Source organism: Vipera berus (genome assembly GCF_964194415.1).
Source record: "Vipera berus genome assembly, chromosome: 1".
NCBI lineage: Eukaryota > Metazoa > Chordata > Lepidosauria > Squamata > Viperidae > Vipera > Vipera berus.
In genome coordinates this window covers 89,192,255-89,211,219 of record NC_138202.1, presented here as the reverse complement: position 1 = coordinate 89,211,219, position 18,965 = coordinate 89,192,255, and the positions used below count along the sequence as shown (strand labels likewise).

Below are 18,965 nucleotides of genomic sequence, written 5' to 3'. Positions count from 1 at the left end.
GTATTCTAAAATAATAATAATTCAGAGCATGAATGTTACACATTTTTGCAACTCTGGTCTCCTTTAAAATATGGGTCTTTCCATGGAACATGCAGCAGATATGAAGGACAGATACACAACCCCGGGGGGGGGGGGAGCTTCTGCACAACAGTATGCATAGCATATTATATGTGTACTGTATATTACACAATCCTTGAAGACATGACCAGGCAAATAGAAAAACAGTTCTCTTGGAAACCAGAATCTACTCTCATTTTGATCAGCTTGTTCATAATGAAGCATTTGTGTCACTAATAGTATAATTCATGCAATTCTGTTCATTATGGCTATGAATTCAACCCATATCTCTGCACAAAAAAATATATATTTTTGCAAATGTCTAAGTATTTTCCATTATTTTAGCACAATAAGCCAAAGTTATTTTTAAAAGTTTAAAACTGAAAACACCTCAAACTGAAAGACTAAGTAGGATACATTACATTCCTTTTATTTTACAAACAAAAAGTACATAACAAAAATAAAATTATTCTATAGAGAGAAAATTTTACATATGTTTACCTCATGTGGTCTAAAATATTGAAAATAAAAATAAACCAGAAAATCCTAAAATCTAGTTAAAGTAAAACATTAAGGGATGTGATATAAATTATGTCAAACTAAGTTTGCTATAAACAGCAATAGGAACTTGGTGAGATATAAATTAATGTAATGAAAAATTATTTCATGATATATTCATTGTCTAGTATATAAATAATAAAATAAGTACTAACCATAATGGTTAAATTTCTCTGAAAAGACTAATGAATGCTCCATAAATAAGAGGAGTTCAATTCTTGGGTTGAAATGTGTCTGGCCCCAAACTTCATCATTTATATTTCCTTGTATATTCTACAACTGTTTTTGTAATGTATTGGGCTTAGTCTTACCTAAGTATATCACATGGGGTTAATTGCTGGAAGGTTGCTTAAGCAGGGAAGCTTGCTAACGGCTCCCAGCTCCTCAGACAACCCGTCTCCAGCGCTGCCATTGGCTGCTTCTAGGGCGGCAGTAGGTTGCTTTAAACCTATTGGCCGCCACCTAAAGGCCAGGGTATAAATTGCTGCAGTCACAGCCCTGTTTCTCAGTTCAGTTTCTGCACCTGAATAAAGAATGATTCTTGCCGAACTCACTCACCTTATCTCGTCAATCAAGCAATGAACCCAGTATCTAGCACTGGCGACGAAGGTGGGCTCCTGCTCCTCCAAATGGGAAGGGGAGAGGCCAAACATGCCTGGTGGGAAAAGCAATTCCCCCCTACAGTCGGCCTAGCACAGTCACGCTAGCGACCATGCGCCCAGAGGACCAGTCCCTGGGCAATGGAGGAGCAGGACAAGAAGACAACAAGCCCCAGCCGTGAAGACCAGCAGAAATGGCAAAGGTTGGAAAGCTGGAAGAATTTGATATAGCTCACCCAGAAAGATGGTCTTCGTATCTATCCAGGGTTGAGAACTATCTACATGCAAATCAAGTTGCCAAGGACGGCCTGAAGGCCGCTAGGCTCCTGTGTGTGTGTGGCCCAGCCACGTTCGACATTGCAGAGAACTTGTTCACGCTACCGCCATTGGAGTCCGTAACGTTCATGGACTTGAAGAAATGGCTCGGAGACCACTTCCTGCCCAAACTGTTGGTAATCACTTGGCACCATGCATTTGAACAGAGGGTTCAGCAACCAGGTGAAACCGCATCTGAATTCATCGCCGCGTTGAGGCAGGCTGCACGCCTGTGCCAGATCTCCGACGTCGAGGAGAGGCTACGAGACCAGCTTGTCTGCGGTCTCCGGAATCAAGAGTTACAGCAAAAGCTCTCCGCTAAAGAGACTCTGTCGTTCCCAGACACGCTGAAAGAGATCATGGCAGACGAAGGTGCCAGTGGGGCCGTACGAGCCATGCGGCCTGCCAAAACAGCACAGCACAAGGAAGCCGTCCACCACGAGGACGTCGAACATATGGAAGACCCAGAAGACAACACAGAAGTCAAGAAGCTACAAAGACACAATGACCAACAGTGTCACAGCGACAAGCAACAAGGGGCAACTTACAAGGCAGATCCCTTCCTTAGGTGCTCAGGTTGTGGCGGCTGCCACCAACGCATGGACTGTAGGTTCCGGATAGCCACGTGTTGGGCCTGCAGAAAGACCAGCCACATCGCATCCATCTGCAGAGGTCGCCAAAGGGACCGGCAATTAAATTGCCAGTCAGACATTCTGACGAGGAGAGGTACCGGGGCCCCGGGACAGTATAGTGTAGGGTTTTGCTCCAGCTGCAGAAGCATTTGCTGCATGGGAGCTCGCCGCCCTATTAAGCCAAAGTTTAGACAGCAGGTGGAGCTGCAAAGGGGTCCCCTGCAAGATGGAGCTGGACACGGGCTCAGCCATATCCATTATTTCACTTGAGACATTTAATTTCGTCTGCAATCGCAGCAAGAGATGGGCCAAGCTGAGGCTATCTGACATTGTACTTCCAGAATGCTAGAGTCGCAGTCAAGGGTGAGGCCACATTAGCCATTAAATTTAAGGGGTTTTCTGGGCACCTGGATGTTGTCATAGTAGGGGGTCAGTGAATGAGCCTGATCGGGCTCAACTGGTTTGATGCACTAGGCATCCAAGTAACCGTGATCAACCGGATGCAAGTCACGAGTCTAGCAACAGTATGTGAGGAATTTGCAAATGTGTTTGACTCAGCTCTGAGGACATACACAGGCCCGCCAATAACATATAAACTAGATCCTACTGTAATGCCGGTGGGGATTAAACCTTGTAGGGTGCTATTTGCTGTTAAACACAAAATAGACGCTGAGTTAGATAAACTTGTAGAACAGGGAGTACTTCAGCCAGTAGATGGGGGTGAACGGGAGACCCCAATTGTAATGCCACTAAAAGCCAACAGGGAGGTCCGAATCTGTGCCAATTACAAATGCACAATTAATCATGCACTCAAACAGCATGCATACCTGGTACCAGTAGTAAGCCACATCCTGGCGTACTTGCAAGGTGGTAGAATTTTTGCAAAATTAGACTTGGCTCAGGCCTACCAACAGCTTCCTGTTGACGAGGCCACAGCCACGGCACAGACAATTGTAACCCACAGGGGGAGTGTTTAAAGTAAAACGCCTGCAATTCGGGGTCAGCATAGCCCTGGCATTTTTCAAGGCATTATGAAGCAGACGCTCAAGGGCATTCTGGGGGTTTGCCCCTATTTTGATGACGTGTTCATCGCCAGTGAGTCCACTGAGGTGCTAGCAAGGAGGCTCAGAGCCATCCATCAAAGGCTGCGCAATGCAGGCCTCAAGCTTAAACAGAATAAGTGTAGTATTGGAGTCCCTTTAACTGAGTTCTTGGTTTCTGTATAGATGCTGACTGCATCCACCCCACTGAATCTAAAGTAAAAGCCATTCAGATGGCACCCAGCCCCAAAATGAAAGGAGAGATTCAGGCATTCCTAGGCCTCCTAAATTTTTACCATGCATTCCTTCCTAACAAGACTGCAGTGGCAGAGCTGTTACACCGGCTCTTGGACAAAAATACTGCATGGAAGTGGACTAATGTTCACGAAAGTAGTTTTCAGGAATTGAAGGCTCTACTGTCCGTCAGTTCCATGATCACTCACTTTAAGGAATCGATGTCGGTATGCCTTGCGTGTGACGTGTCCCCTTACGGGGTGGGGGATGTCCTAAGTCATTTGGAGAGCAATGGGACCCAAGTTCCAATTGCCTTTTATTCCAGGACACTGTCCTCCGCAGAACATAATTACGCACAAATTGATAAGGAGGCATTGGCCATAGTAGCTGGAGTAAAAAATTCCATGACTACTTATACAGCAGGGACTTCACGGTCTTCAGAGACCATAAACCACTACTGAGGTTATTCACTACAGACAGACAGACACCCGACATCTTATCCCCTAGAATGTTGAGATGGTCCATTTTTTTTATCGGCTTACAGCTTTAAGTTAATTCACAAACCCAGCAAGGACATGGGCCATGCAGATGGCCTGAGCAGGCTTCCACTGCCTCAAATCGAGTGAGATCCGGCCCCAGCAGCCCACATTTTGTCCATTCAGGACCTACCAGAGTTTCTCCTCCACACGGGGAACCTAGCCGCAGAAACAGTGGCAGAGTGCTATCTTGGGTCCACACAGGGTGGCTAGAAAAAAGCCCTGGCCCAGAGTTCCAGAGCTACTTCACTAGGAGACACGAGCTCTCAGCTCATAAGGGTTGTATTCTATGGGGGAACAGGGTCATTGTTCCCACCTCATTAAGGGACAGGGTATTGCAATCACTTCATGAAGGTCATCCGGGTATTGTTCTCATGAAAGCTTTGGCACGAAGCTATTTATGGTGGCTGGGATTAGATAAAGCCATTGAAGCTCAGGTACACAGGTATTACACATGTTAGCAGTCGAGGCCTGAAATGCCGCATGCTCCCATCCACAGGTGGGAGGAGACACAACCCACCTGGTCGAGGATTCATATAGACTTCGCTGGGCCCTTTCAGGGACAGCTCTTTCTTATAGTGGTCGACAGCCACTCTAAATGGCTGGAAGTTATACCAATTGCAAATATGACTACTGCTAGGACCATCCAGGTGCTTAGGAAACTCTTTGCAATGCACGGGCTACCGGACGTCGTAGTGTCCGATAATGGGGCCCAATTCACTGCAGCAGAATTTCAGGCTTTCCTGAGGGCAAACCTCATTAGGCATGCGACATCGGCTCCATTTCACCCATCCAGTAATGGTCAAGCCAAACAAATGGTGCGCACCATATAAGAATTATTGAAGCGTATAATGACTGGAGACTGGCACCACAGACTGGCCGACTTTTTGCTCTGCCAACATTCCACGCCATGCATGGCAATGGGTAAAAGCCCAGCAGAGCTGCGCTGGGGGAGGCGACTAATCACGAAGCTGGACAGGCTGCACCCAGATCGGGTGGCAGCAGAGGCCTCTCGCCCAAGACCCCTGAGGGGGTTGCAGGTGGGTGACAGGGTGTGGGCCCGGAACTATGGGCATGGGAACTTGTGAGTGCCAGGGAAAATCACCAAAACATCGGGACCCCTCTCATACAAAGTGGGCCTAGAGGGCGGGTGAGTCGTTCGTTGCCACATAGATCAGCTTAGAAAGTGTTTTCCAGAACAGCCACAAAGCGAGGACTTCATCCCAGGTCCCATCCACAGACCACAAACCGGCAGCCTGGCCGATCAATCCATATGCTCTGAGGTCCCAAGCAGTCAGAGCAACAGGGAGGTGGTCATAGGGGGGCAAAGCCCAGGAGAGCAACATGGGATCCCTGACAGAAAAAGCCAACCAGAACACTACAGCTGCTGTGTTAACTCTGTGGAACGATTGGACTCTGGAGTGGGCCGACCAGAAATGGCCAGCCAGAGAATTCTGAATCAGCCAGACTCACTTGAACTTATGGATCCTGGTCTACCCAGCCCGGCGGGCAAGCTGGTAGGCCAGGGAGTGCCTGGCTCTCCCAGGCGTTCCACGAGGGTTCGCAACCCTCCTGCATATTTACAAGATGTTGTTTCTAAATAACTGAGCTATAATGTTGTATGTGTCATTGATTGATGCTAGCCAGGAGAGCCTCTGTATTAGCAAGTACAGGAAAATGTGTGCGCTTGCATACTACTTTTGTATCTCTGTAAAACTTGTAATTGCTGTAATCGTTCCTTTGTTGTTATAATGTGTGTACATTCTAGGGGGGAGGGGTGTAATGTATTGGGCTTAGTCTTACTTAAGTATATCACGTGGGGTTAATTGCTGGAAGGTTGCTTAAGCAGGGAAGCTGGCTAATGGCTCCCAGCTCCTCAGACAACCCGTCTCCAGTGCCGCCATTGGCTGCTTCTAGGGCGGCAGTAGGTTGCTTTAAACCTATTGGCCGCTGCCTAGAGGCCAGGGTATAAATTGCTGCATTCGCAGCCCTGTTTCTCAGTTCAGTTCCTGCACCCAAATAAAGAATGATTCTTGCTGAACTCACTCGCCTCGTCTTGTCACTCAAGCAACAAACCCAGTATCTAACAGTTTTCTAAATTTCTCTTAATTATGGAATATACAGCCAGGAAAGGAGAGCATATTCCAATCCACTATTATAGCTTAAATGTTTCCAATCAAGCAGAGTCCATCTTCTCCATCAAATGACAGCCCTAAGACCATCTGTTCTATTGTTGAACAGCTTTTGCCATAAGGACATTTTTCCTGTTGTCCAATCAAAATCTACTTCCTTGTAATTAAAACCCACTCTCTCTTTTCCTGGAACAACTCTGAACAATTCCATCCTGATCTCTACATGCAGTTCTTCACATATTTGTAGATAGCTATTGTGTCTTTTCCTCACTAAATTAAATATGCCTGATGCCTCCAACCATTTTGGTTTTCTCAACTATTATTACATATTTGATATGACTATTCCAATTTTACAAAGAATAAAATTGCAAAATTTAGACATGATTTTTTCATATGCTTTGTTATAACTTATATAGTATGGATTAGTGTGTTCAGTGCAATGTGTAAACAACACTGAGATCAATGAAGCAGATTAGATATAAAGAATGATCCCATCTGGGCTCAGTTCAATTTTGGACTGAATAATCAAGCTATTTCCCTCAAAGATCAAGTGAGTAGCTCAGTTTATGTCACTCCAACTCCAAATTCAGTTATCTTAATACATTCTTGATGCTAAGACTTTCAGAAGAAAAACAATTCATTGAGCTTTCACATCCCTACAGGACTCAGAAATATTAAAATTTCTGACTTAAGCTGGAGAAAAAAATCAGCTGTGGCAAAAGGATGATAAATGAATGTATTTCCAGTGTAACAACCAGGTATATGTAAGTTATAGTGTACACATACAATATGCTTTGCATACTGCCATTCAGAAGTGAAGGCTGGTAACAAACATATGTATGCAACCACAGAGTTATAAAAGATGAACACATCTTTTGTATTTTGAAAATCAGGTGGGTTTCATATAACAATATTTTTTAATGTACAATGCTACACAGTCCAAACTGCGCAGTCCAATAGATCAGGGCAACCTCTAATAGAAAAGGCTGATTGCAGCCCTAATCTTTTATTTTTTTCATTAATATAATCTTTTTTATCTTCTTCATCTTTCCCAAGGGTTCTGTATAAATAGATTATAGTGAAATAATAATGTTTTAAAAAAGGTAAAGGTTCCCCTGCACATGTGTGCTAGTCGTTTCTGACTCTAGGGGCCGGTGCTCATCTCCATTTCAAAGCCGAAGAGCCAGCGCTTGTCCGAGAACGTCTCCGTGGTCATGTGGCCGGCATGACTAGATGCCAAAGGCACACGGAACGCTGTTACCTTCCCACCGGAGTGGTCCCTATTTTTCTACTTGCATTTTTACAAGCTTTCGAACTGCTAGGTTGGCAGAAGCTGGGACAAGTAACAGGCGCTCACTCTGTTATGCGGCACTCGGGATTCGACCCGCCAAACTGCCAACCTTCTGATCGACAAATGAAGCCGCTGTCCCTCTTATGCTCCCTGGGATATTCTAATGGACATTTATGAAGATCAATAGGTCACCTGGAAGAAATAGAAAAATGTGTGTTCTATGGCTGCTTGTGTGGATGAATTCAAGGACACTTGCTTGGCCCTGGGAATTAGAAACTATTCCTAAGGACAGAAGAATGAATCTGATTCGATCAGTGGCATGAAATGTGAAAGAGGCTGGGCCCTCACTATCATCAATCATAACTGGAAATAACAGAAGGAACGGAATAGATAGTATAGTTGAGTGCCTGCAACTTACACAATTACAAAGGTACAGAAAAGAGTCTGAAGATGATGGTTGTAAGATAGGTGCTGTAAATGCAATCTTAAACCTTGAAGAGATGATTTCTTCATGTATTCCAATAGGTATTTTGAAAATCAGAAGAAATCTTTCTAAAACAACCATATGGAATGTCAGAAACCTTCACCAATCTGGAAAAAAACTAATAATGTCTTACAAGAAAACGTTGCCTTGAAAGTAGACATTGATGAGTACAGCATACAGAAGGAAGAGAAATAGTATATCATGATCTATTCCAGCTGTATTGCCAATGCAAGCAACACTGCCATTACCATAAAAAGGAACGTGGTATAAGCTTCTAGACACTAAATGACAAAATAAGCATGACCAAAATTGATGTCAAACCTTTCACCATAGTAATATCATAGATTTCTAATCTGAATTTATTCTCTCAATAGGAAATCATTCAAAACAAGAAGAGCTTCATGAAACAATACAAGAAGCAAAGTCTACTGTATGAACCTAATTATTATGGGATATCTAAATGTGAAAGTAGAGTAAAAAATATCTTCTTGTAAGGTAAAAAATGGTATTAGGCATAAGATAGTTCTTTGAGGAGCCTGAATCTTTCTGTTCTTTCAAAAGTTTGAACCTTTCCATACTTAGTTCCATGTTCCAGCAACTAGACAGAAGATTATGTACTTGAAACAAAATCAAAAGATGCAACAAGGAACCAAACAGACTATGTTATGATAAAAGATAGATTTAAGAATTCTATTAAGACATGTCCTGATGTAGATATTTATTCCAATTACAGCCCTGTTGTAATAAAATTCAGTCTAAAAACAAGAATATTAGAAAAAATAAAATGTTTCCAGAAAACATTTGGAAATATGCAAAAATAAACATAAAAAACATTTAAAATAGGTTTTACAATATTTTGAAAAAGATAATAAAGACCAAACTGTTATTGTAGAAAAACAGTCAATGTTATTTACCAGGCAGTGAATGCACTTAAAAAGTGCAGAAAGTAACTAACTAAAGATAAAAAGGAAAACGAAGGAAGTTTAGATGACAGAAGACACTTTAGCAATGATGAAAATGAGGAAAAAGGGTAAAAAAACCTATTTGCCAAAGGACTCTAACACTCAACTTTTATTTCAATTCCTAAGAAAGCAAGAACTGAACAATGAATCCCATTAGTCAGACATGCAGCAAAAAATGTTATTAAAAGTTAATTTCTTTAAAAACTCAGAATAGTTTAACAATGCAATAAGTGAAGTTCAGAGCATATTTATGAAATGGTGGCACTAGGGACGACATTTTTAACAAGAAAACAAGAATCAAGAGATCATTTTTAAAAACAAAACAAAAAGGCATCTCTTTATGCTTTGTCGATTACTGAAAAGTCTTTGATTCTATAAATCATGAAATGTTGATCAAAACTTTGGAGCAAATTGGGATGGATGACAAAGACATTAGAATTATAATGAATCTGTACTGGGAGTAAACTTCTTTTAAAACTAAAAGACATTTTTCAAAAGATTTTTCAGTCCAAAAAGGAATGCATCAAGGGTGTACGTCCTATCATTGCTCCTTTTCAACATCTATCCTGAGAAAATATTTGACGAACCAAACATTGCACCAGGTCTGTTAATAGGTACTATGAAAATAAAGAACTTATGAAGAGAACCTGAGGCTTCTAATTTATAAAACAAAAACAGGTGAAAAGTATGGACTATAGTTTAATTTAAAAAAAAAATAAAGTGATGGTCATCTTGGAGAAAAAAAGTCTCTCTGAAAACAGTGGTCAGTGATGCCCTCTTATCAAAGTCAAGCATTCTGTCTATCCTAGACACTTAGTAATGGAACATGGGAAAATTGATGAAATAAAAAGGCGAATAGAAATTACCAAGCATTTTTTTTACAAATGAAGAATATTCTAACTTCAATGGGAAACAGACTTAGAAACTAAGGATAAGAGTAGCCAAAATCTATGTCTAGTGGAGATATATGGATCATATATTTAGAATACTGCATTTAGTTCTGCTTCCACACAGTTCCATATTTGGAATGCTGCATCCAATTCTGGTTACCACATTTTTAAAAAGATGTTGAGACTCTGGAGAGAACGAGCAAAAAAAAGGATTAGAGGAGACATGATAGCAGTGTTCCAGTATTTGAGGGGCTCCTATAAAGATAGAATGAAATGAAATAAATAATACACTCCGGTGCTTTATTCATTTCCACTTAGAAATCAATAAAACCATTTGCTCTAATCCAGAATAGTATGGATTAATTCTATTACAGTCATTACAAATGGCATTGATTTCTGTCTGCATTGTTAGTGCAGCCCCTTTGGGGCTGGTAGACATATCTGGAATACTGAGTACCTTGTGCAAGTACTAACACACAGCAGTTGCCCAGGTGGTCACGTGAACAAGTGGCATTGAGATCACGAGATCTCAAGAAGTTAGAAAGTCTGATTGAACTTTTATTTTTACCAGTAGTCCACAAACATGCAGTGAAGGCTGAGAAGCGAACAGAGAAATGCAATGCAGCTGAAAGGTAGATTAGTAAGAAAAAACACTTGGGTGAGGCGAGGGCATCTGGGCGGGGGCGAGGACGGCAACCTTACCCTATGCAGTGGTGGGATGATGGGGCACATGCCCCTCCCATGCCAGGCCAGCCCTTGCAGCCCTGGGGTGGCCATGCTGGGCAGCAGCAGGAAAGACACAGAGGTGGGCCCACCAGACCAATCAAAGCAGCAAGTGGAGCTCCAAAGGTTCGGGGAGGGTGGGCGAGCCATTGACAATGCAGCTTGGCCAAAAGCAGCCTTGGAACAAGTGGGGTAGGTAGGGAAAGAAATCCTTGCTCCCCCCAGGAATTGTCTTTCTTTGCTTACCTGACTCCCAGCCTCATGCCGTTTCTCCTTCGTTTCTCCTTCGTGATCCTTCACCACCGTGTGCAGAGAAACAAAAGACTTTTTTTTGGGGGGGGGAAAGGTCAATCAATCTGCCCCACTTGTTCCACAGCCGCTTTCGGCCGAGCCACGTTGTGCTCGCCAATAGCGCAGCCATGAGGCCTGGCAGATTCCCCATCTGACCCACATGAGGCCGTAGCTAGCCATACCATATGTTAACTCTAACCCCCATTGCCCTCCAACACTAATGGGAAATGGGAAGCCCTAGGGGGGAAAGGTAAGGTGGGAAAAAAACTTTTTTTCTCATTTGTTTCCAAAGCAGTTTGGAAACAAACGTGAAAAACCTTTTTTTCCCCCACACAATTTTTTCTGGTTTTTCCCCAGGGCTTCCCATCTCCCATTAGGGTTGGAGGGCAGTGGAGGTTAGAGTTAACATATGGTAGGCCTGGCAGTGGCATTGGGCGTGACGCATGACCTGGCAAATGGCCACATCGTGCCAAAACCAGCCATTTGCCGCCTTCTGCCCAATGCTGCTGCCATGAGGCCACGGAACAAGCCAGGTGATGGTAGGGAACCGGTATAATGGCACGTGGGTCAGAGGGAGGGGGGATCCACCAAGCCTCATGGCAGTGGCATGGGGTGAAACACGTGAAGCGGCAAATGGCTGTGGCTGGTGGCAAATGGCCGTGTCACACCGAAATCGGCTGTTCGCTGCCTCACGTTGTGCCCAATGCCACTACCATGACACCGTGGAACAAGCTGGGTGGCAGTAAGGAACCAGTACCGTGGATCAGATCCACCCTCTCCCATCAACTTCACCTCATCACAGGCAGCCCGTCTGTGCAGGCCCTTAAGCAGGTCTTACTTTCAGGGGGAGGGCTTATGTTAGGCCCACCCATCCCCAAAATCAGCTGGGGCTTACTTTCGAGGGCAGGTTTACTTTCAGGGAAACACAGTATACCAACTCAGACAAGTGACTGTCTAGCCCCGTTTTAAAAATCTCCAGTGATGGAGCACTCACAATTTCTGGGAGCAAGCTATTCCACTGGTTAATTGTCCTCACTTCAGGAAGTTTCTCTTTAATTCCAGGTTGCTTCTCTCTTTGATCAGTTTCCAACCATTGCTTCTTGTCCTGCTCTCTGGTGCTTTGGTGAATAACATGACCACCTCTTCTTTTTGGCAGTCCCTCAAATACTGCTATTATGTCTCCCCTATTTCTTTTCTTTAGATTAGCCAACCCAAGTCCTGCAGCCATTCTTTGTATGTTTTAGTTTCCATGCCTTTCATCATCTAGTGCTTTGATGAATAACATGATCCTCTCTTTTTTGTGGCAGCCCTCAAATACTTGAATATTGCTGTCATGTCTCCCCTATTTCTTCTTTTCTTTAGACTAGACAAACCCAAGTCCTACAGCCGTTCTTCTACATTTTAGTCTCCAGGTCTTTGATCATCTTAGTTGCTCTTCTCTGAATTTTTTTCCAAACTCTCAACATCTTTTTTGTGATATGGTGACCAAAATTGGCTGCAGTATTCCAGGTGTGGTCTTACTAGGGTTTTATGGGACGTGGTGGCTCAGTGGGTTAAGACGCTGAGCTTATTGATCAGAAGGTCGACAGTTTGGCGGGTCGAATCCTGAGTGCCGCGTAGCAGAGTGAGCGCTTGTTACTCCTCCCAGCTTCTGCCAACCTAGCAGTTCAAAAGCACGTAAAAAATGCAAGTAGAAAAATAGGGACCATTACGGTGGGAAGGTAACAGCGTTCTGTGCGCCTTTGGCATCTAGTCATGCCGGCCACATGACCACAGAGACGTCCTCGGACAAGTGCTGGCTCTTTGGCTTTGAAATGGAGATGAGCACCGGCCCCTAGAGTTGGAAACGACTAGCACGCATGTGCGGGGGAAACTTTACCTTTTTAATACTTCATGTGATCTTGATTCTATATCTCTGTTTATACAACCCAGGATTTTATTAGCTCTTTTGGCTGCTGCTGCTGCACACTGCTGGCTCATGGTTAAGTGATCATCCACTAGGACTCCAAGGTCCCTGTCATAGTTACTGTTTTTAAGCCAAGTCTTGCCCAATCTGTACTTGTACCTTCGATTTTTCCTACCTAAATGTAAAATTTTGCTTTTCTTGACATTGAAACTCATTTTGTTGGATAGGGCCCATTGTTCAAGTTTGTCTAGATCTTTTTGGATCCTGAATTTGTCTTCTGGTGTGTTGGCTACTCCTGACAGTTTAGTGTCATCTGCAAATTTGATGAGTTCCCCTTCAATTCCCTCATCTAAGTCATTGATGAAGATATTGAAGAGTACTGGGCCTAAGATGGAACCCTGTGGTACCCCACTACTTACTTCTCTCCATGTGGATGTAGTGCCATTGAGGATACTCATTGAGTACAGTTTGCCAGCCAGCTAGAGATCCATCTGGTGGAGATGTTGTCTATTCCACCTTTTTCTAGCTTACCAAGGAGTAGGTTGTGGTCAACTTTATCAAATGCTTTACTGAAGTCTAAGTATACCACGTCCACAGTATTTCGCTGGTCTATTAGTTTAGTCAATTTGTTGAAGAATGATGTTTTTTTGATTATCTTTTCTAGGATCTTCCCAGGTATTGATGTTAAACTGATTAGTCTGTAGTTTCCTGGGTCTGTTTTTTTTCCTTTCTTGAAGATGGGAACCACATCAGCCCTTTTCCAATCCTTAGGTACTTCCCCGGTCCTACTTAGCAATCTTCTTTTGTTTTATTTCTATTGTTTTTCACTTTCCTTTCACTTAAAATCTGTTTGCTTATTAAACATCTACTTCAATTTTTCAGCTCTACACCACTTTTTTCACAACCACTTACGCACATTCGGTCCATAACTTTTCTTCAATTTAAAGTTTCTAAATACATTTATTTCCCTATCATTTCCTGTTTAATGTTCTAATTGACTTTTTATTCTTTTCTTATTTTTAGGTTAATTGCTGCATTAATTGTCATTTAATTAAAATGGATGCTCATTTCCATTGCTTACCTACTCAGAGCTAATATGTGATAAAGGCAACGTCCATTATTACAAATCTAAGGAGATCAAGCGAGAGGATAAATATAGCTTTCTCGACTTTTTAAGTTACTGTAATTTTTATAGCCGAGTGAAATTGGCTGTTCTGAGACTGGAGGTAGCTTTAATGAATTTTAAGCAGCTTTGCTCCCTTTTTTTCAACTAATGAAAACTTTTCCCCACTACTTTCACAAGTTGAAATCTTTTTTCTCCCGTTATTTTTAGATTGCAATCTTTAAAAAGACTATGATAGATACCTTTATAAATGGAAGTTAAAAGAGATAGCCTGCTTTCTGTATAATAAGATAGTGAAGCCAAAGAATAGCAGAAGGTGGTAGTTTACAAACTACCTTTCCTGCTATTTTTTAAAATTGAGGCCTTCCTGCACACCTGCCATAGAATTTCTTTTTCTAAAGGAAATTCTGTTTCACAAAATATGCTCCAGTCTAAACCAAACCCTAACAGAATCCCATATTGAGAGTTTCACATTGTCTCATCAAATTTGCAGGCAAAGTTTTCCACAGATGACCTATTCTTACTAATTTTGTTGAAGAACTCAAGTTTACTTAATAATAAATTCATGTCCAGCTCAGTTCCTAGTGAGTTCAGGGATTTCCATGTCATTTTTTTCAGTAATCATTCCAAAATAGCTTGCTGCTAATTTCTTTCACATTCTTTTTTTCTCCTGACTTCCCAGTCTAGCCTGTAGTTCTATTATTTCCTGGTGTCTCCTGTTCATGTACAAACCAGGTCTGTCTCGACTTATCATTCTGAAATCAGTCCATCAACACATTTTTAGGAACCTATTCAATTTTGCCATATTAAAGCCTGGCAAAATAAACTGATGAGTAGTTTTTCAGAAATCAGCATATAAGAGTCAAAAACCTTTACAAGGAAGGGAAAGAGAGATGTGGAATGTGTGAATGAGTGTTTATGAACATACTGATATGTATAACAACAGGGTAAAAAATAAATCTGTTGTCAGAGCTCCTGATGTAGGAAAGGATAAAAACAACTTCCTAAATCATAAAAACACATACTGTATGATGGGCCTGTGTAGTTTTTCCACCCAAAGACTTATAAACAGGGCTTTTTTTCTCATAGAATGCTCAGAACGGAGTTCCGGCACCTTTTTTGGATAGAACCTTGTAGGGTAGGCAAGGCAAGTTGTATGACGTGTGTGAGTTCCGGCACCTTTTTCTTTTACAAAAAAAGCACTGCTTATAAATATATATTTTTATATGCTATTGTTACTTACAAAGTTTGTACATTGCTGAAAACTTGTAATTATTTATTGCACAATGACATGCAAGTTTATTCTGAAGAAACTTTAATGGGGAAGTGTAATGCATAGGATTGCAGCCAAATAATTAAAAAAAACTTACATGACATTCTCTGCAGTTCTTGATTATAATCTTCTGACCTTCTGCCAACACTTTATCTCCATAGATGCATTTTGCTAAAAAAAACAACAAATCAGACATTACTATTTAGTCCTAAGAGTATATAAATTATACACTTTAATAGAAACAATATTGGTTAAGTAAATATGATGTCATCACTTTGCTTTCAGTAGCAGTCAGTGTTAATTGCTCTCATTTATTTTGACTGCAATAGTAAATTCATTACAAACACTATTATTTTGAAACATTTTACCACTCACAATGACAAAATAGCTACTTAGTGGCCTGAAGTAAAAGAAGATCTGGAACAGATATTGAATTCGATTCATTAACAGAATTGCTCATGGCAGTGACATTCTGGAGGATCAAGTACATTTGTGTTAAAAATGCTCATATGAAAGAATTAAATAGAATGTGAAAAATGGGCCATCATGCAGAAATAACTAAGCAGAATGCTGAGCAATGAGTCCTAATATATGGATTAGATTAGCCCCATATACTAAAGGAGAAACTTCAGAACTATTTGCAGTTAAACAGAAGCAACTTCCATAGACATAGCCATCAGACCTGTGTCAGCCACTACCAGAAAAACAAAGTTATATATGGATGTATGGAGTATCCAAAAAGAGAGCCTACCATTTAATATTTAATATGTTATTGTTATGTATATGTAGGGGTGTGGGTCTATATATATGTTGTATATAGTATGCTTTAGGTGTGTGTCATGTATGTGTGTCAGGACCCACCCCAAACCACAAAACTCTTGGAGTCAGTTCTATCCACATATGCTCCTCCTTCCTCGGGAGATGGCAGAATCCGTATGGGGGGGAATAATGTTTTAAACATACATTTATGAATGTGATATAAATGGATTCTGACATCGTGTTTCACTTTGAGAGTGGGAAACTAAATTTCATTTTTGATGTGTGCTGTTATGCCCACAGTAAAAAATGACAATAAAGATTATCTTATTTTATCTTTACTTACATATAAACAGTAAGTCTTTAAATTCCTCCCTGGGCAGGGGAAAAATTCTACCAATTTCAGCAAGGATGACTGCCAAGTAAGTAGGTTCAGCATTATCTGCCAAATGTGTCACTTTTTGAAAATGAGTAATTGAAATAAGTTATCTAAACTTGATTTTTATAGGCTGCTGGTTGCAAAAATATCCATTATTTATAACCTTTTAGGATACAGTTCTGCTTTATGTGCAGGCCTCTAATTCCAGGTATCTGTTAACAGGAGGATCTTTTAAGGCAGGGGTTCCCCAACCTGTGAGCCAAGGGCTGTGGGACAGGCTGGCCAGTGCGTGTGGGCTGTGCATGCACACCCCCTCACCTGTGCTAGCACCACAGCCACAGGGCGCAAAAAACAGGCTGCTGCTGGGCCTCGGGACATGAAAATGGGCTGCCACTGTGCTTGGGATTCAAAAATGGGCTGCTGCCACATCACGGGGCACAAAAATGGGCCGCTGCTATGCTGCAAGGCACAAAAATGGATGCCATTGTACCACAGAGTGCGGATATGGGCCACCGGCGCACTATGGGATGCAAAAACAGGGTGCCACCACACCATGGGGCATAAAAATGGGCCACCGCCATGCTGCAAGATGCAAAAAAGGCTGCCGCCACACCACAGGGTGCAGAAACAAGGTGCTGCACCATGCAAGAATGGGGCAAGGATAGTGAGTATCATGTGGGCACTAGCCCTGCCCCATTTGCACCACATGCAAGCTTGCCACCCCATGCGCACAAGAGTACACACATACATGTAAAATGCTTCTCCCTCCCTTTTCCTCCTGTCCGCTAACTGATGAAGGTTGGTGATCTCTGTTTTAAGGGATACTTTAAGAAACTGTAATTGTCAATTATGCATGACATAGCTAGAATGTCTAAAGAAGCCTTTGGGCAAAACCAGCTTATTAGACAGTTGTAGAGATAGTTATAATTTGTTCATGATCTATATCCATGCTCTAGAAGATGCAACTTCTTTAACTACGTTTCTGAACCATGCATCCTGTTTTATTGCTAGATTTCTTTCTTGCTTGATTCTTATTCTTTCAAAGACATCCAAAATGGAATGTAGATCTTCAATATTATACAGAGATATTGACCTATACTTGTTGCTTTCCCCTGCACTGGTATCTTATATGCAGGAGTGTCTGCAATGTGTGGTAAAAAAAAATAAAGATGGCAACTGTGATGGTATAATCGAAGCTGTTCATATTTTTTAAAAAATGATTGCATCATCATGGTCATTTTCTTGACTATTTTGACCATACCCCTGCATACCTATATAAATTATATATTGTGCTGGGCGAGGCCAGGAAAGAATGTTTTCTGTTGCAAGTTCTAAGTTGATGGAAATGTGTTGATACTTGAGGCAGAAATATATGAAAGAAATGTGACCAGATCACACAAGTGAGGCCACCCTTGAAATATTGCATCCAGTTCTGGTCTCCACAATATAAAAAGACTGCAGAGAAGAGCAACAAAGAAGGTAAGAGGTCTGGAGGCTAAATCATACAATGAATAGTTAAGGGAACTAGGTTTGTCTAGCCTAACAAACATAAGCAGTGGTGGGATTCAAATATGTGAACATCATCTCTGTGTGGATGCCGCTTCTGGAAGTCCATTCTGGGCCGGGGCAACAAAAAATTAGCTACTGTTTCTGCTGAAGTGGTGCGAACCAGTTGAATCCCACCACTGAACATAAGGATTCGAGGTGACATTATAGCAGTATTTGAGGGGCAGTCACAGAAACAAGGGAGATGACTTATTCTCCAAAGCACCTGACTGCAGGACAAGAAGCAATGGTGGAAGATTGTTAAAGAGAGACGTAACTTAGAAATAAGGAGAAATTTCCTGACAGCGAAAGCAATTAAGCAATGAAACAGCATGTTTCCCAGTGTTGTGGATGCCCCATTGCTGGAGATTTTCAAGAAAAGATTGGGCATTCATTTGTCCAGGATGGTGTAAGGACCCCTGCCTTTGGCAGAGAATTGGACTAAAAGACCTTCAACGTCCCTTCCAGCCCCATGATTCTAAAACTAATTCAAAGGACGAAAAGTGGTTTAGACATATTTACTTAAAATGTGCCATGTCCTGAATCAATAATACAAGATAAAGTGATGCCTCACAGCAATGTGCTACAAGTCCCCCATTCAAGCCTTTATATATTATTAAATTTATTTATTAAATTTATGTGCTGCCCATCTCAACATTGAAGCAACTCTGGGTGGCTTCTTCACACAATTTCAACATTAAATGTTACACTAAGCATATATATAAATAAAATTCCACTTCCAATAGCAATATTAAGTAACCTCATTTCTCAAATAATTTTATAGCCTTCCTTTTTGATAAATTGCAAGGGGAAAAGAAAGGATTTGAACTTAGATTTTGTTTAGTTATATTTTCAGCAGTGTGTGTGTGTGTGTGTGTGTGTGTAAACACAAACACACTTTTCTACATTTTTACAATCATGTAAATCAACCAAGTACTGATTTGAATTTGAGACTGAAGCATAATATAAATTGATTCAAACATCTGAATTCACAGCAGAAAGATCAGATTCAAATTAAGCTGGTAAAAGATTTTATCATGGGCTTTAATGGAAAAAGATCAATATGCTTGTAGCTACATTTGTTTTGTTTTTTTCAGGAATGGATGAAAGTAGTAACGAAAATCACAATATTAGGAGCAGAATAAAATAAAAAAGAGATTAGCCCAGCAAATACTTAACTGGATACCATCAAAGGTTCTATACAATTCATTCTGAAACATTTCCCCTGCACTTCTTCTA

At 41.5% G+C, this 18,965-nt stretch overlaps 1 protein-coding gene across 1 annotated transcript in view; it reads right to left on the bottom strand.

Moving 5' to 3' along the window:
- Positions 1-18,965, bottom strand: part of NELL1 (neural EGFL like 1) — a gene marked incomplete at both ends in the record, with an annotated part of 595,597 nt that overhangs the window by 348,058 nt on the left and 228,574 nt on the right. Inside the window, one exon of the mRNA XM_081332330.1 lies at positions 15,144-15,217. Within this exon, the coding sequence (XP_081188456.1) occupies positions 15,144-15,217 (74 nt within the window). The remainder of the gene's footprint in view (positions 1-15,143; positions 15,218-18,965) is intronic.